This window comes from Chiloscyllium plagiosum, chromosome 12 (assembly GCF_004010195.1).
Source record: "Chiloscyllium plagiosum isolate BGI_BamShark_2017 chromosome 12, ASM401019v2, whole genome shotgun sequence".
Lineage (NCBI taxonomy): Eukaryota > Metazoa > Chordata > Chondrichthyes > Orectolobiformes > Hemiscylliidae > Chiloscyllium > Chiloscyllium plagiosum.
The window spans coordinates 2,605,694-2,623,947 of NC_057721.1; the positions used below are offsets into that span (position 1 = coordinate 2,605,694).

Genomic DNA, 18,254 nt, shown 5'->3' on the forward strand with positions numbered 1-18,254 from the left:
GAACACTTCAACCCCAGGGCATCAATGTGGACTTCAACAGTTTCCTCATTTCCCCTTCCCCACCTCACCCTAGTTCTAAACTTCCAGCTCAGCACTGTCCCCATGACTTGTCCGGACTTGTCCTACCTGCCTATCTCCTTTTCCACCTATCCACTCCACCCTCTCCTCCCTGACCTATCACCTTCATCCCCTCCCCCACTCACCCATTGTACTTTATGCTACTTTCCACCACCCCCACCCTCCTCTAGCTTATCTCTCCACGCTCCAGGCTCACTGCCTTTATTCCTGATGAAGGGCTTTTGCCCGAAACGTCGATTTCGCTGCTCCTTGGATGCTGCCTGAATTGCTGTGCTCTTCCAGCACCACTGATCCAGAATCTGGTTTCCAGCATCTGCAGACATTATTTTTACCTCGTTGATTGTGACCCTTACCCCCGACATTCTGCAGGAGGAACATTCAACTGCCTGAACCTCTAAACTCCCAACAAGACGACTGAAAAACTAAAAAGAAACTAGTCACCTTACCAATCCGGCACACAGAATCTTTTCTTCTTGGTGAGAGGAGGAGGATGGGTGGGAGATACTAGCCGAGGAATGTTTCGGGTAAAGTAGCCACCTCAATATAAAACCTCACTTACCCAGCAGTCCCATGTCCGCTCCTGCTCAGTGTGCTCCACTTATACACGAGGTAAACCTTTATATCATATCAAATTTACCTTCCTATCAGGTCACTGGTCCTTGCTGTCACTCCTCCCACTCCAACTTCCGCTGATCCCTTTAAGTAAGCTTTTATATCTTTTAAAATTTACCGTCTCGACTGAAACTTTAACAATGCTCCAATAATTCCAGAACTGTACACAATACTCTAATTGGGACCAACAATTTATACAATTCCAGCACAACATCACTGTGCTTGAACACTTCAACTTTATGCCTGAGTTAATTAAGGCATGTATGATAATGATAAATAACAATATGCTTTTTTGACCACTTCATCCAACTGATACCTTAAGAGACCACTAGATGTGTACACCAAGATCTCTCTGTTCCTTTGTGTTTCCCAGGGTCCTACCATTCATTATGCATCCTCTTGCCATGTTTTGACCTGCCCAAGTGCATCGCCACCCATTTAACCAAATCGAATTCCATTTGCCGCTGACCAGTCCACCTGTCCAATGTCTATATTTTCTTGTAATTTAAGGTTATCGTCTTGACTATTTACCACCCCATTGATTTTATATCAGCAAACTTACTGACTAACATTCCTACATTCAAGTGTAAATCATTTATATAAACCACAAACAACAAGAGCCCCAACACTGACCCCTGTGGGACCCCATTGCACACAGAACTGTAGCTGGAGAAACTCCCCTCAGCCATCACCCTCTGATTCCTGTCACTCAGCCAATTGCAGATCCAATTTGCCAAATTTCCTTGGACTCCTTATCTCTGCTGTCACTCTCCCATATATGACCTTACCAAGAGCTTTGCTGAAGTCCAAGCATTGTCCTCAGCTACACATCTGGCCACCATGTTGAAACATTCAATGGAGTTGGTCCTATATGACCTCCCCTTAACAAAGCCACGCTGATTAAGTCTGGCCCTCAGAACTGCCCCAATAGCCTCTTGATTAATCTCTGCCTCTCTGAACGTAGATTAAGTCTGGCCCTCAGAACTGCCCCAATAGCTTCTCCATCACTAAAGTTAGACAGACTGTTCCCTGGTTTATCCCTTGCTGCCATATTGAATAGTATAACATGAGCATTGCCACTTCAGGCGAAATATACCCTACTGGAGGCAAAATGTGAATGAATTCGCGAACAGAAGAATACATAGTCTAAATATTTTGCAAATCACAGACTCTTAGATTGGAGAATTACTTCACTGTTTCTTGGTAAAATTGAGTTTATTTAAATTGGAAATCAAAGAGGAAGTTTAGGAAAGGATAGTTACCAACAACAGCAGTGATGGTTGCTGTTTCGTTCAGACAATGAGCTGCAGTCACCACCAAAGTCTCAGTCAGAATTGTACCTCCACAAAACCCTTTGCCATTTTCATCGACTAAAAGAACCTGTTGGATAATTCAACGGAGCTTCAGGATAATCATTAATTGGTCCCATCAAACATTTAAAGTAAAAACCATTAAACTGAACACAGGCAGCTTAAAAAAGTGTTAAGACCCTGAAACCGAATCAGGGAGTTCTACAAACAATGTGTTCTGCAATTGGAACCACATGGACTTACAGATGACCACCACTGGCATTGCTCATGGATAGAGGGCTTATTGTGTCTCAAAGGATTGTGCGAATGAAAGAAAAACACCAGCCAACCAATCCTCTGTGGCAGTGCTCAATGTCAGAAATTGGTCTCCTTCACATGATATTACTCAAGGATATGATCTGTCTGAATCTGGCAGCATTGCTTGTGGACAGTAAAATTCGATAATCCCTGGTGTTGTTATTCAATAGCAAACTATTGGGAGGGAAGGCTGTGATGGGACTGGGTGTATTAAGGTACAGAGCTGAAAATGTGTTGCTGGAAAAGCGCAGCAGGTCAGGCAGCATCCAAGGAGCAGGAGAATCGATGTTTCGGGCATGAGCCCTTCTTCAGGATTCCTGAAGAAGGGCTCATGCCCGAAACATCGATTCTCCTGCTCCTTGGATGCTGCCTGATCTGCTGCGCTTTTCCAGCAACACATTTTCAGCTCTGATCCTCCAGCATCTGCAGTCCTCACTTTCTCCTCGAAGTGTATTAAGGTACAGGCAGGATAACTAACACTTGAACCAAATGCGATCCAGGCAATGACTACAATGTTTTCTGTACTATGTTAATATCTAAGCAAACCAATTCTTTGATATTTCTGCCACCTCTCTGTAGTGTGCTTTTTAAAGATTTGGGCGCAGGCTATGGACTTCACTGGCTGGGCCAGCATTAATTACCCAGACCTAGTTGCCCATTCAGAAGGTGGAGGTGAGCTGCCTTCTTGAACTACTACAGTCCACTCGCTCTGGGTTGACTCACAGTGCTGAAAGGCCTGGGGGGGGAGTTCTACAATTTTGACCCAGCAATAGTGAAGGAACAGTGACATATTTCCAAGTCAGGATGGTGAGTGGCTTAGAGGGAAACTGGCAGGCGGTGGTCTTCTGCCCTTGTCCTTCTAGACGGAAGTGGTCATGTTTGGAAGGTTGAAACTTTATTGCTGGAACAGCACAGCAGGTCAGGCAGCATCCAGGGAACAGGAGATTCGACGTTTCGGGCACAGGCCCTTCTTCAGGAATGAAGGAGGGCCTGTGCCCGAAACGTCGAATCTCCTGTTCCCTGGATGCTGCCTGACCTGCTGTGCTGTTCCAGCAATAAAGTTTCAACTTTGATCTCCAGCATCTGCAGACCTCACTTTCTCCATGTTTGGAAGGTGTTGTCTGAGGATCTTTACACCCTAAATATTACACCTTTGTCCAGAAAAGGTTGTCAAGATAATTCTAGCAACTACAGCCCATTTAGGCCAACGTTCAGTGTGGGAAACATATTAAAATAATAATCTGGGATAAAATTAATAATTAAATGGACAACTGTTGGAAAACTGATGTGTGCATGGAGGGAAATTGCTGGAGCTTTTCGAATGAGGTAACAGAGAAGGTTCATGAGGGCAATGCGATTGATGTGATGCACATGGATATAGTCGATAGAACATAGAACAGTACAGCACAGTACAGGCCCTTCAGCCCTCAATGTTGTGCCGACCTTTTATCCTACTCGAGGATCAACCTAACTTACATACCCTTCATTGTACTATCTTCCATCTGCCTATCCAAGAGTTGCTTAAATGTCCCTAATGTCTCTGCCCCTACTACCACCGCTGGCAGTGCATTCCACACACCCACCACTCTCTGCGTAAGGAACCTACCTCTGACATCTCCCAACCCTTCCTCCAATCACCTTAAAATTATACCCCCTCATGATAGCCATTTCTGCCCTGGGGAAATGTCTCTGGCTATCTACTCTATCTGTTCCTCTCATCATCTTGTACACATCCATCAAGTCACCTCTCACCCTTCTTCGCTCCAATGAGAAAAGTCTTAGCTCCCTCAACATTTCTTCATAAGACATGCCCTCCAGTCCAGGCAGCATCCTGGTAAATCTCCTCTGCACCCTCTCTAAAGCTTCCACATCCTTCTGATATTGAGGTGACCAGAACTGAACACAATACTCCAAGTGTGGTCTAACCAGGGCTCTATAGGACTGCAGCATAATCTCATGGCTCTTAAACTCAATCCCCCTGCTAATGAAAGCCAATACACCATGCACCTTCTTAACAACCCTATCAACTTGGGTGGCAACTTTTGAGGGATCATGGACATGGACCCCAAGATCCCTCCATACCTCTACACTGCCAAGAATCCTGCCTTTAACCCTGTATTCTGCATTCAAATTTGACCTTCCAAAGTGAATCACTTCACACTTTCCCAGGATGAACTTCATCTGCCACTTCTCAGCCTAGCTCTGTACCCTGTCAATGTCCCATTGCAACCTACAACTGCCCTCCACGCTATCCACCACTCCACCAACCATTGTGTCATCGGCAAACTTACTAACCCACCCTTCCACTTCCTCATCCAAGTCATTTATAAAAATCACAAACAGCAGAGGTCCCAGAATTGATCCCGATGGAACACCACTGGTCACCGAGCTCCAGGTTGAATACTTTCCATCTACCACCACCTTCTGTCATCTATGGGCCAGTCAATTCTGTATCCAGACAGCCAAATTTCCCTGTATCCCATACCTCCTTACTTTTAGAATGAGCCTACCATGGGGAGCATTATCAAATGCCTTGCTAAAATCCACGTAGCTGCATGCACTGTTCTACCTTCATCAATGCATTTTTTCACATCCTCAAAGAATTTAATAAGGTTTGTGAGGCATGACCTGTTCCCTCAAAGCCATGCTGACTATCTCTAATCACACTATGATTTTCCAAGTAATCGTACATCCTGCCTCTCCGAATCCTCTCTAATACTTTGCCCACCACAGACGTAAGACTGAATGGTTTATAATTCCCAGGCTTATCCCAATTCCCTTTCTTGAACAAGGGAATAACATTTGCCACCATCCAATCATCTGTTACCACTCCAGTGGACAGTGAGGGTGCAAAGATCATTGCCAAAGTTGCAGCAATCTCTTCCCTTGCTTCCTGTATAAATCTTGGATATATCCCATCTGGCCCAGGGGATTTATCCATCCTTATGATTTTCAAACTTTTCAGCACATCCTCCTTTTTAACATCAACCTGGTCGAGAATACCAGCCTGTTTCACGCTCTGCTCACAAACATCAAGGTCCCTCTCAATAGTGAATACTGAAACTAAGTATTCATTAAAGACCTCCCCTATATCCTCCGACTCCAAGCACAAGTTCCCTCCATTATCTCTGATTGGTCTTACCCTCACTCTGATTATCATCTTGTTCCTCACGTACGTGTAGAATGCCTTAATCCTACCTGCGCAGGCTTTTTCATGTCTCCTTCTAGCTCTCCTAAGTCCATTCTTCAGTTCCTTCCTGGCTACCTTGTAACCCTCTGGAGCCCTTTTAATCCTTGCTTTCTCAACCTTAAGTAAGCTTCCTTCTTCCTCTTGACTTGGTGTTCCACACCCTTGTCACCCAAGGTTCCTTCCCCTACCATCCCTTCCTTGCCAAACAGACAAACCCAGCACTCACAGCAAGTGCTTCCTAAACAACCTCCACATTTCTGTTGCGCATTTCCCTGAGAACATCTGTGCCCCAATTTAGGTGCCTCAGTTCCTGCTTAATTGCATTGTATGCCCCCTCCCCCAATTAAATATTTTCCCATACCATCTGCTCCTATCCCTCTCCATGAGTATAGTAAAGGTCAGGGAGTTGTGATCACTATGACCAAAATGGTGTCCCATCGAGAGATCTGACACCTGACCTGTTTCGCTGCCAAGCACCAAATCCAATATGGCCTCCCTTCTAGTGGGCCTATCTGCATATTGAGTCAGGAACCCTTCCTGGACACATCGGACAAAATCTGCTCCATTCAATCTATTTGCACTGAGGAGGTTCCAATCAATATTAGGGAAGTTGAAGTCACCCATGACAATAACCCTGTTACTTCTGTACCTTTCCAAAATCTGCCTCCCAATCTGCTCCTCTGTGCACTGCTGCTACTGGGTGGGTCTATAGAAAACTCCCAATAAAGTGACTGCTCCTTTCCTGTTTCTGACTTCCACCAATACTGACTCTGTAGATAAACCCTCCTCGATAATCTCCTTTTATACAGTTGTGATACCATCCCTGATTAGCAATGCCACTCCCCCACCTCTTTTACTCTCCCCATCCCGATTCCTTTTAAAGCATCTAAACGCTGGCACATCCCACAACCATTCCTGCCCCTATGATATCCAAGTCTCCGTAATGGCCACAACAGCGTAGCTCCAAGTACTGATCCATGCTCTGAGTTTGTCACTCTTATTCCTGACACTACTTGCATTACAATAGACACACTCATGCGTTAAAATAGACATTAGCCTTTTGCACAAAGTTATAACTCATTTAATAATTGTTCAGTAGAAATTGGAGATAAAATTGGCCGAGTGACAAGAAATCCAGAGTGATAGTGATTGTGTTTTAGTACGGAGTAAGCTTTTTAATGGATTTCTCCAGAGATCAATGATGGCAGCTTTGCTTTTCTATATATTAAACAACGTAGAACTTAGTGTACGGGGCATAATTTCTAAGTTTGAATATGATACAATACTTGGAAGAATTGTGAACTCTGAGGAGCATAGTGTAAAATTTCAAGAGGATATAGACAGTCAGATGGAATAGGAGAAAATGAGGACTGCAGATGCTGGAGAGTCAGAGTCAAAAGGTGTGGCACTGAAAAAGCACAGCAGGTCAGGCAGCATCTGAGGAGCAGGAGAGTAGACGTTTCAGGCATACGCCCTTCATCAGGAATGAGGTGGGGGAAGAGGGCTGAGAGATAAAATGGGGTTGGGTGGGGCTGGGGGAAAGGTAGTTGGGAAGGCAATAGGTGGATGCGGGTGGGGGTGATTGTGATAGGTCGGTTGGGAGGGTAGAGCAGATAGGTGGGAAGGAAGATGGGAGGGTGGGACAGGTCAAGAGGGCAGTGACGAGTTGGATGAGGTGGGGGCTAGGAAGATTTGGCAACTGGTGAAATTGGAGGGTCCCGAGGCAGAGATGAGGCATTCTTCCTCCAGGTGGTGGGTGGCTTTGATTTGATGGCGAAGGAGGCCCAGGACTTGCGTGTCCTTGGCGGAGTGGGGGAATTGAAGTGGTCGGCCACAGGGCGGTGGGGTTGTTTAGTACATGTATCCCAGAAATGTTGCTTGAACTGCTCCGTAAGTTAGTGTTCTGTCTCCCTCATGTAGAGGAGACCACATCAATAACAATGGACATTATAGATGAGGTGACTGGATGTGCAGGGCAATCTCTGCTAGATTTAAAATGATCCTTTTGGATTTTGGTGGGAGGTGAGGGGGTAAGTGTGGGCGCAGGTTTTATACCTTGTGCAGCAGCAAGGGAAGGTGTTGGGTGGGTTAGTGGGAGGCATTGAGCTAGTGAGGGAGTCACGGAGGGAATGGTCTCTGTGGAACATAAATGGGGTGTGGAGGGAAATATATCTCTGCTGGTGGGGTCTGATTGTAGGTGGTGGAGGATAATGCGCTGTATCCAGAGATTCATGGGGTGGAAGGTAAGGACCAGACGATTTCTATCCTTGTTGCGGTTGGCGGAGTGGGGTTCAAGGGCAGAGGTGCGGGAAGTGGAGAAGATGTGCTGGAGGGCATTGTTGATCATATGGGAAGGGAAATTGTGGTCCTTGAAATAGGAGGCCATCTGGGATGTCCTGGAGTGGAATTACTCCTCCTGGGAACAGAAATGGCAGAGGTGAGGAATTGGGTCACGTTTTTACAGGAGGGGGAGTGGGAGAAGGTATAGTTCAGGTAGTTGTGGGAGTTGGTGGGTTTGTAATAGATGTCCGTACTGAGTCAGTCACCGGAAATGGAGAGGTCCAGGAAGGGAGGGAGGTTTTGAAGATGGTCCATGGTGAACTTGAGGTCAGGGTGGAAGGTGTTGGCGAAGTTAATGAACTATTCAACCTCCTGATGGGAGCACGAGGTGGCACCGTACAGTCATCAATGTAGCGGAGGAAAAGGTGGGGCTAGTGCTGGTGTAACTGCTGAAGAGAGACTGTTCCACGTACCTGACAAAGAGACAGACATAGCCCATGTGGGTGTCCATATCTACCCCCTCTGGCCTGAAAGAAATGGGAGGATTCGAAGGAGAAGTTGTTGAAAGCGAAGACCCGTTCTGCCAATCGAATGAGTGTGTCGGTGAAGGGGGACTGGTCGGGTTGGCGGGAGAGGAAGAAATGGCGGGCTTTTAGGCCATGGGGGATGGATGTTTACAGGGACTGGATGTGAAGATGAGGTGTTGGGGGCTGGGAAATTGGCAGTGATGGAGGAGGTGGGGGGTGTGGGTGGTGTCTGCAACGTACGTAGGGAGTTCATAAACCGAGAGGGACAGGACAGAGTCGCGATACGCGATGGGTTCGGTGGGGCAGAGGGCAGGCAGAGACAATCAGTCGACTGAGGCAGTTAGGTTTGTGGATTTTGGGTTAGAGGTAGAACTAGGCGATGCAGAATTGGGGAACTATGAGGTTGGGGGCTGCGGGTGGGAGATCCGCTGAGGTGATAAGGTGTGGTGATGAGGCTGATGGAATAGGCTGACAAGTGGCAAATACAATTTCATGCAGAGAAAGTAGAAATGATGGGATGCAATACAAAAGAAAGATACACTTCTGAAGAGAGTGCAAGAGCAGAGGGAGCTGGGGTATACCTGCATCGATCATTCAAGATGACAGGATAGGTTGAGGGAGCAGTTGACAAAGCATATACTGTTCAAGGCTTTGTTAATAGGGCACGGACAAGGAGATTATGATGAACTTGTACTAAAACACCAAGTTGACCACTGGTGGAATATTGCGTACAGTTCTGGGCACTGCACTTCAGTGAAGATGTGAAGACATTAGAGAGGGAGCACAAGAGAAGTTCATGAGAATGATTCCAGGGATGAGGAATTTCAAATAGGAAGAGAGCTTGGAGAAGTTGGTGCTGTTTTTCTCGGGAAAGAGAGGGCTGCAAGGATATTTGACCAAGGTGCTCTGAATCCTGAGGGGTCTAGACAGAATAGAATAGAGCATCAGTGAAATGATTGAGAATGGAAAGGGGCACAGAAGCAAAGGAATTGGGCTGAAGAAGTAAAAGTGATACGAGGAAGAACTTTCCACACAATGAGTGGAGTGTGTTGCAAAAGAGAACTAGATTCAACCAAGTTATTCAGAAAGGAAAAATGTACAGGTCAAGGTAAGAGAGATGCTCATTTAAAAAGCGATAAAAGTAAGATGTGCCAACTTTTGAGTTGTAATAACTTTGTGATTCTATCCAGGATATTACAAACCAGCCATTTTAACATCAGAGGTAGGAAAATAATGGAATCATTGCTCATGGAGCAAATTGAAGAACATCTTGAAACAAGAAAAATAATCATGAGTCGTTGAATAGTTAGCTTCAATTTCAGAAATGAGGAATGTTGCTCGAACGGCCATGGAATTTTTGAGGAAGTAAACAGAGAGTAGACAATGACAATGTAATTTATCTGGATTTTTAAAAAGTCTTTTTACACAGTGCCTCACAGTAGACCAAGGCAGAGAATGGAGCAGAGTAGATTGGCAGCTGGCTTCAAGACAGAAAGCAGCGTCCGAGTAAAGGTAAGTTATTCAGAATCACAGACAGTTGGATGAGAGGATCCATGAGGATCAGTAATGAGGCCACTGCTGCTTACAATTTCTATTAACAAGACAACAGTTTCTAAATTTGTTGGTGACACCAAATGGAGTCTTGCTGGATGGGAAATAATCCATACTGAGGAGCATTCTACAGAACATTACTAAACTTACGCCATGATCAAATGGTCCTAGGGAGTGTTGCTGTACAAAGGGACCTTGGAATGCAGGTTCATAGCTCCTTGAAAGTGGAGATGAGAGGCATGGTTAGGATAAATAGACAAAGTCTTTTCCCTGGGGTGGAGGAGTCCAGAACTAGAGGGCATAGATTTAGGGCGAGAGGGGAAGGATATAAAAGAGACCTGAGGGGCAACTATTTCATGCAGAGGGTAGTACGTGTATGGAATGAGCTGCTAGATGAACTATTGGAGGCTGGTACAATTGCAACATTTAAAATCTGGATGGGTATATGAATAGGAAGGGGTTTGGAGAGATATGGGCCAGGTGCTGGCAAATGAGACTAGATTGGGTTGGGATATCTGGTCGGCATGGACGGGTTGGAGGGAAAGGTTTGTTTCCATGCTGTACATCTCTATGACTAAATGAAGATTAGCACACATAAATACTGAGGAAATACATTTTGTATGAGGAATTGATAGATCACTTGTTACTTGAAAGGTGTAAGGTGAGGTAGAGGAGTAGAGGAAACCTGGATAGAAAACATACTACTCACTTAAGAAATGTATGAACAAACTGGGTCTTTTCTCTCCAAAAGGGAAAGCTGAGGAGTGACCTAATTGAGGTCTTTAAAATTCAGAAAGCCTTTGGCAGAATTAATGCAGAGGGAATGTTTTCTCTAAAGAACTAACTGTTTTCCACACAAGATAGTTACCAATAAATCCAATCAGGAATTCCAGGCATTTCTTTGATCAGGGCCTGGTGAGATTACACTCTGACAGGCAGTAAATGGAGCTGATGCATTGAAGAGGCACCGAGACAGACATATGAGGGTGAAGGGAAATACAATGATCGATTCAGGTGTGGAAAGATGAGGGCAGGCTCAACTGGAGCATAAACAATGGGAAGGGATGGTTTGATTGAATGGTCTGATTCTGTGTAATCTTAATGTGATTTTATACATTCCTGGAGAAAGCGAGGACGGCAGATGCTGGAGAGTCAGAATTAAAAAGTGTGGCGCTGGAAAAACACAGCAGGTCAGGCAGCATCCAAGGAGCAGGAGATCCGATGTTTCGGGCAGAAACCCTTCATCAGGAAAGGTGGGGGAAGGGAGCTGAGAGATAAATGGGGGGGTGGGGTGGAGAAAGCTAGGTGGGATGGCAATAGGTGGATGCAGGTAAAAGGTGATGGTGATGGGTCGGTTGGGAGGGTGGAGCAGGTAGGTGGGAAGGAAGATGGACAGATAGGTCAGGTCAAGAGGGCAGTGCCAAGTTGGAGGGTTGGATCTGGGATGAGATAGAGGGGATGGGAGATTTTGAAACCGGTGAAGTCAATGTTGATATATAATCCTGGTTCATCAATGGAATTGAACACAATACACATGGCATAACTTGTGGGCAGGGGTTAGGTTAGCTCAGTGGGTTGTACAGCTGATTTGCAGTGTGGAGTGATGCCAATAGTGGTGGTTCAATTCCGGTACCAGTTGCGGTTACAATGAAGATCCCACTTTCTCAACCCTCAGGTTAAACCACCACTAGTCATCTCTCTTTGCCTCATGAGGGAGTGGGACTATGGCTAATTTACCTTTTCTGCTTGTGAACAACCAAACTAGCTGAATGCCATTGTTCAGGACAGAAAATGAGCTTTTTCTCTTCACATAGTTTTTACCTTCCATCTGTAAGCCTCTTCCATGGTGGTCATCTTTGGTGTACATTGCTTGGTAGGGATCAGGAGCCATATTTGTTTTAGAGAAAGACAGTGGACTCAGAAGGATTTTACTCAGATAGCTGGGCTTTTCATTTCTGCTCACAGCCATCAGCGACGGCCTCCCAGGTGTCAGTGCACCTGGTCTCCATCTTCCTGTCTCACACAGAAAGCTAGGAAGTTGTAACCCAGTGACTGACAGTGTAAGGAACCCAGGTGAAGAATGGCCATTCGTGAAAGTTAGTTCTGTTCTGCACTTACAATGCACTTTCTACGAGCATTGGAAAAAACACCCTTAATGTGGATTGGATGTGAAGCAGTTTGGATGGGGACCTAATGTGAAAATGAGACTGAGCCAGGTGGAAAGAGTATGTTTCTATGTTGGAGAATTGTTGGGAAGCCAACCTGAATGATAATGTAATGAGAAACGTACTGGAGCACTAATGTCTATGAAGCTTGAAGGTTGAAATGAAGGGATTACCTGCCATGGGCATTGTCCCAAGGGACAATCTTGTCCACCCACAATCCTTACAATTTGGTCAGCGGGGTTAGAGTTGTGGGTTGGCGCAATAGATTGGTCACTGGTGCTGTTTGATGCAGTGCTGGCTGTCGGCGCAGTGCTGTTAGCTAACACAGAGTCACCATCGAAATCTGATCTTCGGACTCTGTTCTTTATGATGGTCCCACAAGGATAAGGAACTGTTAAGAAGAAATAAACACAGTGTATACACGTGTCTGAAAGTTGCTTCAACCACTAGTGATTTGAATGGCTTTCTTTTTTGCAAAGGAAGCCTATAGCTCAGAAGCAATCCCTGTCCTTCTGCGGGGCAATCAGATCACCATATTCCCAAACATACGATCAATGACATACTGTCAATACATCAATAATCACCAAATGGTGATTGTGCCATTGGGTAGTAGACATTGTATTGTCCTATGATTCAGTTAAAGAAGCAGTCCATTTGGCCCATCCAGGCTAGAATGGGCCATTGAATCCCATGCCCCTGCTTTTTTTCCCACAGTCCTGCATTGCTTGTTGCATTGGTTCAATCCTCTTTTGAAACTTGGTGTTGAATTTGATTGTGCAGCTGTTTTCAGACTTGGCATTCCATTGACTCTGCTATTTGAGGGTCATGGGCCTTGCTGTTGAGGCCAATAATTATTGCCCATCCCTAATTGCCCTATCACTTGATGAATGGGGAAAACCTTCTGAATACCTCCTGAGGTTTTCTCTTATCTGTGTCTTCTGGTTACTGAAAATATGTTGCTGGAAAAGCGCAGCAGGTCAGGCAGCATCCAGGGAATAGGAGAATCGACGTTTCGGGCATAAGCCCTTCTCCTGTTCCCTGGATGCTGCCTGACCTGCTGCGCTTTTCCAGCAACACATTTTCAGCTCTGATCTCCAGCATCTGCAGACCTCCCTTTCTCCTCTTCTGGGTACTAACTCACCACACCCCACACCCCTCCCCCAATGTTACCACTTTCTCTCAATCAACTCCATGGGATTTTGAACACCTCTATTCAATTTTCCCTTCTCTGTACTACAATCCGACATTCTCTGCTGACTTCGATTTGAGGCAGCACACTGCCACCTCACAGAACCAGGGACCCGGGTTCGATTCCAGCCGTGCACATTCTCCCCGTGTCCGTGTGGTTTCTTCCCACAATCCAAAGATGTGCAGGTTAGGTGAATTGGCCATGGGAAATTGCCTGTAGTGTTCAGAGATGTGTAGGTGAAGTGCATTAGTCAGGGGTAAATGTAGGATAATGGGGTAGGGGAATGGGTCTGGGCGGGATATTTTTCGGAGGGTCAGTGTGGACTTGTTGGGCCAAAGGGCCTGTTTCCATACTGTAGGGATTCTAATTCTATTTCTATTGGGTTTCTATTTCTAAACTGAATTCCCCTTTAGAATCTGGACAAGAGTTGATATAAATGTGATTTCACATACCAGATCTCTAAAGATGACAGCGTAAAGCTGTTAAGAAAGCATTCACGATTCTTGGTATTAAAAATAAAGGCACGGGTTGGATTTTCCCAACTGGTGAAAGCTTTTCTGGAAGTTCAGGAACAATAATGCTGGTGGAAAATTGGACCAAGATGTCTCAGGTTGCTTTCCCAACATTTGCTGCGTTCAGAGTATGTTTCTGGTGACAGAGCAGATCTTGGGAGGGGCAAATCAATTCTTGAGTTGTGGTTCTTAGTATTAAACAGCATGAACCTAATAGCATTGAGTATATGAGTTGGGCCATCTTATTGCGGCTATACAAGACATTGATAAGACCACATTTGAAGTACTGCATGAAGTGGTGGTTGCCCTACTATAGGAAAGATATCGTTATCCGAGAAAGAGTGCATTAAAAAATTTACTTGGATGCGACCTGGACTGGACGGTTTGATTTATAAGGAGAGGCTGAACAAACTGAGACTTCTTTCCCTGGAGCATAGGAGACTGAGGGATGACCTTACAGAGGTCTATAAACTCTGTGGATAAGATAGATACCCAAAGGTATTTCCCCATGGTAGGGGGGTCTAAAACTAGAAGGTATAGGTTTGAGGTGACAGGGGAAAGATACAAAAGGCTCCAGAGGGGCATTTCTTTTACACAGAGGGTGGTGAGTGTCTGGAATGAGCTGTCAGAGGTAGTAGTGGAAGCAAGTACAATTTTGTCATCTTCGGAACAAGTGGACAAGGACAAGGATGGAATAATTATGGAGAAATATAGACCAAATACTGTCAAATGGGACTAGCTGAATAGTGAAAACTGGGCCAAAGTGCCTGTTTCCATGCTGTAAATCTCAATTATTCAATAGTTATGTAATCTTAAATCGGGCCTGATGCCTGAGATGAAACAACTATGTTTTTGACATTGTGCATTTACAATTTAAGAAGATTGATCCCATCTTCTGCCTGTGTGTGGGCATTATTCCCTACATGGTATTAACATCTGGGCTAATGCCAATAAGAAGGACAGGTGATGGAGAGTCCACTCAGAACATCCTATATGTAAATATTATTGTGCACTGTAATGCCAGGTACAGCACACCCACTGCTATATGCATCCACCTGGAGGTGCCTTGCCCTGAAGACTGATCTCCTAATAGTGCTTTGCATGCAATGTTCACCATTAGGTGCTGGCCTCTATCTTATGTCTGCCCCCTTGCTTTCTCCTCACAGTAATCTTGAGCTTCTGGAATCCATGTGCTGTAGGTCGCCCCACAATGCTGTTCAGGAGGGAGTTTTGGGATTTTGACCCAACGACAGTGAAGGAACAATGAAAATACATACCCTGGGACAGCGCTGTGGTTCAACAGTTAACATTGTTGCCTCACAGCACCAGGGAGCTGGATTCAATTCCAGTCTTGGGCAACCATCTGTGTGGAGCTTGCGTATTCGTCCCTTGGCTACATAAGTTTCCTCCGGGTGCTCTAGTATCCGCCAAAGATGTGCAGGGAGGGGCTGAATGGTCTGCTTCCACACTGTAGGGATTCTATAAATATTATCTCCATTCCTGATGAAGGGCTTTTGCCTGAAACGTCGATTTTCCTGTGTCTCAGATGCTGTCTGACCTGCTGTGCTGTTCCAGCACCACACTAACCTAGACTCCTTGATCATGACTGAGGGAAGGGATAATTAAGTTGTCTACGGTCAGTACACATCACAACCAAGTGAGATGGTGAGAGGAGTAAAGTGTGTTGAACTGAACAAGTATGCGTTGCTCATGCTGTCTTGTTAACAGAGGAAACCCACACAGATAGTCGCCCAAGTCTGGAATCGAACTTGGGTCCCTGGTGCTGTGAGGCAGCAGTGCTAATTACTGAACCTTAGGAGAGCACACCTCACGCAACGTTACATTTTTACCTTGCGGAATACAGGATTTCTTGTTTGCGTGAAGTACAAAGCCATTGACGCAGAAGCACCTGACTTGTTCCCTTTGGACCTTACAGAAATGCTGGCAGCCTCCATTGTCTAGGTTGCAGAGCTGTGGAACATCTGAAAGTAGCAAGAAGGAGACATGAAGCACACATAACAATGCTGTGGGGGAGCATAAGAGAGCTCATTAATCCAATAAAGGTACAAATCACACAACACCAGGTTATAGTCCAATAGTACAAGCTGCTCCTTCATCAAGTAGCTAGGCAACCCTCCAAAAGCTTGTACTTCCAAATAAATCGATTAGACTATAGCCTGGTGTTGTGTGATTTTTAACTTTGTCTGCCCCAGTCCAACACCGGCTCCTCCACATCATAATCCAATAAAGATCAGGCCCCTCAACCTCCATAATCCTCTGAGCTCTCAATTGACAGCCTGCCAGATCACCTTAATCCATCCATTCCTGCTCTTTTCATGGGTAATGGATATAGTATTCTGAGTGAGCAAGCCAGAAATCCAGTTTATCATCCTCGGTCACGAACAAAAATAGAAATCACTAGAGAATGTCAGCAGGTCTGGCAGCATCCATGAAGAGACTAACAGAGTTAAAAACCCAAAGAATGTTCTTCAAAACATTCTGAAGTTCAGCCCCTTTCCCTCTTGCAGACAGTCATCTGAGCGTGGAATTGAACTCCAGCTCCTGGCACTGTGAGGCAGTAGTGCTAACCACTGAGCCACCTTGCCATCGATTGTCATAAAGCCCCAATCTGGTTCACTAATGCCCTTCAGGGAGGTAAATCTGCCATCTTTATCCGATCTGGCCTACATGGGATTCCAGACCTAATGCAATATGGTTGACTCTTAACTGCTCTCCGAATTTGTTGAGCAAGCCACTCTGTTCTAGGGCAGTTAGGGATGGGTGACAAAATACCAATGATGCCCATATCTCATGGAAGAATAAAGAAACTAAACCCAGCCCGTTAAAATGGCAGACCTATCCTGATACTTTGATATGCAAAGATAGACCTTGCTTGTAAGATAGACCCTGGGTTCCTGCTTTTTGTGCAGTACAGGCAATCAAAATTCAGAAGGTGACTTCCATGGTGGTTTTCCAGCCATGGGTAACCCAGAGCGGTTTGAAGAGCTCAGTTAGTTGCTTTCCATTGGCCAGGCAGAGTAAAAAGTGTGAGACCTTCACCTCTAGGCCAAACCTATCAAGTAAATTAGATTAGATTCCCTACAGTAGGGAAACAGGCCCTTCGGCCCAACAAGTCCACATTGACACACTGAAGAGTAACCCACCCAGACCCATTTCCCTACTCTGTATTTACCCCAACTAATGCACCCAACACTGGACAATTTGGTATAGCCAATCCCCCTGATTAAGGTCCAGGAGAAGCTGACAAGCTAACATTTAAACAGTGTTTTACATGAGGTTAGGAATGACGTCTTCCTTCTCACGCAGGCTTTTCCCCTCTCACCTACATACCTCCAGTGCCCAGCCCCTGACTGCACTCTTGTCCAGGGAGTGCCACCCTGTACCATTGACCTCATGTCACTCTGCTGGTTGTAGCCAGTCAATGCCCTTCTCTGGGATCTTACCAATCTCGCAGTTGCTGCCATGGTAACCTTTTGGACATTGGCAATCATACCGGTTAACATTATCACGACAGATGCCCCCATTCCTGCAAGGGTTGGACTCACACTGATCGCCGTCTGCGAAAGGGGAAGAGAGTGGCATCCATCTGAAACACCTCCGTAAAACTCTTGCCATTCCCTTCCCCCCACATTCCCCAACTCCACCCCCTTCCCTCACCCATTTCTGAGATTCTCTCCAGGTCCAGTGTACTTAAAGTCATTCCCCAATAAAACAGCATGGAGGAACTTCAAATATTCAATGCTACAAATAATAAAGACATTTTCTGCAGAACAGTGGGCCGAGTGTTTGCAGCTAGTGGGCTCAAAATTGCAGCAAGACTGTCGTCTCTTGGTATCAGACTTGAAATGTTAACTCTGTTTCTCTTGATGAATGGTAGGGCCTTAAGGAGTGTAGTGCAACAGAGGGAGCTTAGAGTTCAGGTGCACGGTTCTCTGAAAGTGGAGTCACAGGTAGACAGGGCAGTGAAGAAGGCTTTTGGCCCACCGGCCTTCATCAGTCAGGGCACTGAGTATGGAAGGTGGGAAGTTATGTTGCCATTGTACAGGGCGTTGGTGAGGCCGCACTTGGATTACTGTGTTCAGGTTTGGTTTCCTTGCTATAGGAAGGATGTTATTGACCCAGAAAGAGAGCAGAAGAAGTTTACAAGGAAGCTGCCAGGACTCAAGATTCTGAGTTATAGGGAGTTGGAGACTCCCTATAATGATACGAATGCCCGCTTAAGCGGGCCTTCTTCACTGCCCTGTCTACCTGTGACTCCACTTTCAGAGAACCGTGCCCACTGTTGCACTACACTCCTTAAGGCCCTACCATTCATCAAGAGAAACAGAGTTAACATTTCAAGTCTGATACAAAAGTCGGAGGAGTTGTAGACAGTGAGGAAGGATGTGGCAGGTTACAGCGGGATATAGATAACCTGCAGAACTGGGCAGAAAGGTGGCAAATGGAGTTCAATGTAGCTAAGTGTGAGGTGATTCACTTTGGTAAGAATAATAAAAAGATGGGGTACTGGGTTAATGGTCGG

General features: G+C 45.5%; 1 protein-coding gene across 1 annotated transcript in view; it reads right to left on the bottom strand.

Moving 5' to 3' along the window:
• Nucleotides 1-1,867: 1,867 nt before the first annotated feature.
• Nucleotides 1,868-18,254, bottom strand: part of LOC122554899 (coagulation factor X-like) — a 32,680-nt gene continuing 16,293 nt past the window's right edge. Inside the window, exons 4-7 of the mRNA XM_043700286.1 lie at nt 17,176-17,289; nt 15,562-15,693; nt 12,184-12,401; nt 1,868-2,070 (exon numbers count right to left, since the gene is read on the bottom strand). Coding sequence (XP_043556221.1) covers nt 1,906-2,070; nt 12,184-12,401; nt 15,562-15,693; nt 17,176-17,289 — 629 coding nt within the window. The 3' untranslated portion in view covers nt 1,868-1,905. The remainder of the gene's footprint in view (nt 2,071-12,183; nt 12,402-15,561; nt 15,694-17,175; nt 17,290-18,254) is intronic.